Source organism: Drosophila nasuta, chromosome 3 (genome assembly GCF_023558535.2).
Source record: "Drosophila nasuta strain 15112-1781.00 chromosome 3, ASM2355853v1, whole genome shotgun sequence".
Classification (NCBI taxonomy): Eukaryota; Metazoa; Arthropoda; class Insecta; order Diptera; family Drosophilidae; genus Drosophila; species Drosophila nasuta.
The window spans coordinates 13,874,101-13,878,105 of NC_083457.1; the positions used below are offsets into that span (position 1 = coordinate 13,874,101).

The 4,005-nt window shown below is 36.7% G+C and overlaps 1 protein-coding gene across 1 annotated transcript; it reads left to right on the forward strand.

Moving 5' to 3' along the window:
* The first annotated feature begins 892 nt into the window (after positions 1 to 892).
* LOC132793726 (putative gustatory receptor 59d) lies at positions 893 to 2,124 on the forward strand. Its single transcript, XM_060803781.1, has 2 exons — positions 893 to 1,912; positions 1,972 to 2,124. Exons 1-2 carry the CDS (start codon positions 893 to 895, stop codon positions 2,122 to 2,124), a joined length of 1,173 nt encoding a protein of 390 aa, XP_060659764.1.
* Positions 2,125 to 4,005: the final 1,881 nt, after the last annotated feature.

The following is a 4,005-nucleotide window of genomic DNA, read 5'->3' on the forward strand; positions in this document are numbered from 1 at the left end:
TTTGTTTTATTTTAGTTATCCATTTTCAGTTTTTACCACACGTATAAGGTACAAATATCAATATAAATAATATACATAAAACTCTTTTATTTTAAGAAATAATATAAACTGAAATTATTTATTATTTATTCAGAAATATAATTTACAATCAACAATTTTTTTATTGACAAAATTAATTTAAAATTAATATTATTTTAATTTAAGTTCATTAAAATAAAACTCCAAGAAATTTTACTAGACAACGAGTTTTTAATAACAAAAAAAGTACATACAACAGATTAATTTAAGAAAAGTATTGTCAGGAACAAAATAAAGTTTTTATTTGAAAGATTACTTCTTTAAATTAAAACCGATGTAATAATTCACTAAATATGTTCAAAGAGTAGAAATTAAAAAAAAAAACATTTCACACAAAAATTTCCAAGTAAATTTTATAATCAATTAAAAAAAACGATTCAGTTTTGGTCAAAATAAAATGAAATACATAAAAGAATTAATTTCTTTTTATTTTTCAAATGCCCTAGAGTAGAGAAGTAAATAATTGTTGTCTTTTATTCAAAATGATAAAAAGGAACACAAAATGTTATGATTCAGAAAATGACTTTAAACTTATTTAAAACTCATTTTTATTTTTCACAAGTTCTACAAGGTTTTTAAAACAAAAACAAAACACGTAATGAAATCCAATATGGTTTTTACCATTCCGGTGAACAGAAAAGACTAAAGCAATGAGAGTGGTGATTAGTAATGTGTATAGAATCCCCATAAGTTAATTACATTTTATCGTAAGAGCAAATCTTATCTACCTTTCAATGCTTTTCACATTAGACAACTGAAGAGTGGATTATGCATTACCCGCAATTCAATTCAACTTTAATTTCAGTGTTGCACTATGAGTGTCCGAGTGAAGTTCGTGCTGCTCGCAAATTATTATTATGGTCGACTCATGGGTGTGATTAACTTTGAGATCGACTTTCGAACGGGACGAGCACGATTAACCAAAGTGGCGACCATTTATGCGGCAGCGATGAACATTTTTTGCTTAAGTTTATTTGCACTGATAATCAAAAGCAGAATTTGGCGAAAATTTGTGGGAAGTTTGAACGAGTTTTATGATTACGTCTTTATTACAGTGTTGGTACTGCGCATCTCGTGTGTCTTTGTGACCATGTTAAATCGCTGGTGGCAACGACAACAAATCATCCAATTACTGAACCAATTTCGCGGTCTGGTATTGGAGCAACCAAAGGTTATTCGAATGTGGCGTCGCGGAGTCATAAGCAAATGCATCACAGGCATGTTGTCCGAACTCAGCCAAATGCTCTTACCATTATACGCACTGAGAGCGACTCTCACAGCTTCAATGGCACTTGGCCTGATAACGATGAGTGTTTTGGTAGCTCTGCTCAACATTATCATCAGTCAGTATTACTTTGCAGTACTCAATGTCCATGGACACTATGTGCTCTGCAATGAGGAACTTCGTTTGATACTGCGAGAAACTCAATCTTTGGAATCGGATTATCGCAAGGGAGTCCGCAATCTGAGAAGTTGCGCTCTAGCGGATCGCATTGATAGCTTGGCACTTCGACAATCAGCGCTGCAAGCTCTTCTACACAAAATGACAAGAATCTTTGGTATACAGATTTTGTGCATGGGCACGGTTATTTACATCTCCTTCATTGCCAGTTTGTACACCTCATTTCTTGCCGTCAAATACAAATTAGTTGGTACCAGCTTCTTCACATTGGAAAATCAGCTGTACTTTTTGGGCGTGTGCAGCTATATAGCGGATGTTCACATAAGTTATTCGATAACGTATTATCTCGAGGATCAGTATGAAAAGATGCGACATCTTGTCATGCAATACTCGTCCCTTGCTCCGACTGTGGACAGACGCTTGACAACCGCAGTAAGTTATGTTATATAGTAGTAAATGTATTTTTTACTCTAACTTTTCTATGATTTTAGTTCGAAAGTTTTCAACTGCAGTTGGTTCGCGATCCACAAGAACTATCAGTCTTGGGTCTATTTAATATGAACCGAAAAATTTCTATATCGATGCTCAGTTCGATGATAACATACTCTTTAATTCTAATACAATACGATATAAAGAACTACTGAATAAAATTTGCAACATCATTTAATGCGCATAAATCTCGGTATTTGGTATTGAAATCATAATACCCAGGCAGACAAAGTATCAGACAAGAAGACTTAAACAGGCATTAGCACTCGACGAGTTTCATTTACTTTGCTCCCCCGTTGGTTTGCAGCACAAATTTCAAATGCCAATAATTCAAAAATAAATAACTCATACGCCACGTGGAAACGATACTGTGAAACACTGAACGAGCGAAACAAAGCCAAAGTCACGGCTGCCAAACAAAACAAAAATGCGCCGCCCAATTGTAAATATTTTGCCATTGAGTTTTATTTGAAAAGTTGTTGAGCGCACACCGGCTGGAATAAGGAAAAGCTGTAAAAATGCCACCACCAAATGAAAAAGTAAACCACCCACCAAGCGAACAGGCTAGGAGAGCAGGAGGGGGGAGTTGGAGGGAGAGCAAGCTATAGTCTTACCTGTCCTTTGGGTTACACGCTCGTTACGTTTGATTTATAAAAGTTTATTTTTAACAAGCTTGAAGGCAGTGCACAAATTAATTGCCGTTGTTATGTTTGATAAATTGCGCATACGTAACGTTGAACGCGCTAAGCTAAACAAAGGAAGAAAAAAAACAGCAAAAGCGAGCGAAGTGAATTTGTTGGAAATATAATTTTCTGCATATCAACATTGATTAACGTTCAAAGGTTCAAGGGTTGTAGTTGCAAAACTCTGTCTTAGCCAAGCTTCTTAAGAAATTTTAATGAGAAATTTTTGTTTTTAATTTATTGCAAGCTTAGCAGAAGATTTTCTCTAGTTGAGTTTGGTCATTGAACTCGAAGAAATGTTCATTTCATTTCACTTCCTTTTTGCTGTTACCTGTTTCTCGAGAAATATTCGTAATTTATTTTCCCAAATGCGGAACCTCTTGCCACGAAATCCGCTTGAACTTCAACTTGGCTCCATGTGTTTTGTTTCAGCATTTCTCTTAATTTGTTTTGTAATAATGTGGCGCTTTGTTTGGCTGCCCGTGCACACGGACGCAGAAAAGCCGGGAAAACAGAAAAAATAACCGAAAAACAGAAAACAAAAACAATATTTCTTTTCAGTTTCATTTTTGCGCGCAGATATTTCACTTTGGTCCTGTTTCTGCAACTGCTGCTGCTGCTGCTGCTCCTGATGCTGCTGTTGCTCGTCCTTTTGCAGCGGCGCCAACGGAAATGAAAACTTAACGCTTATTTGAACCTTCAACAGTGCACATAAATCACCAGACTGACGCTACCTACCCGCTGCCGCCTCCCCCGAAAGCAGCTTAAATGCCATTTTGTTGCCAGTTTTTTATGTGGACTTCTTCAAAGTCGCTGTTGCTATTGCTGTCTTTGCCTTTCATAATTCTGTCTCTAAATATTTGTGCATATGTGCGTAAAAAGTATTTTAGTTTTCTCTCTTTTTTTTGTTACATAGTATCGTTATCTGTGCCATTCTGTAACTGTCAAGGACTCCGCACATCCGCTTCCGCTTTACACCGGAACTCAAAGACGCCTGCGGTGAACGAGCACTTTCACTGATTGCACTTTGCCGCCGCCATCAAAAGACATTCACACTTGTAGCTCATTTGCAATTTCAATTATTAGCATAAATGCAACCCTTAAAGTTTGCCAGACTTTTGACAGCTGCCGCTTCAAGTTGCAATAAAACATTCTACTCGACTCGCTTGGGGCTATCATTTGCCTCCAACCAACGCTCTCAATCACAATCATCATTCGAAGCGGAGTAATGTTAAAGTTACTTGCTGTATCTTCACTTCCCTTCTTACGCCTCTCACAAATATCATTCAACAAAGCAGCCCCCCGCATCCGATTGCATTTAAACGCCTCCAGTTCTTTCCTTCCCACCCTTCC

Coding starts and splice junctions, on each gene's coding strand:
- LOC132793726 (XM_060803781.1), top strand. CDS start 893: ATGAGTGTCCGAGTGAAGTTCGTGCTGCTCGCAAATTATTATTATGGT. Junction 1,913..1,971: donor ACAGACGCTTGACAACCGCA/GTAAGTTATGTT, acceptor CTATGATTTTAG/TTCGAAAGTTTTCAACTGCA.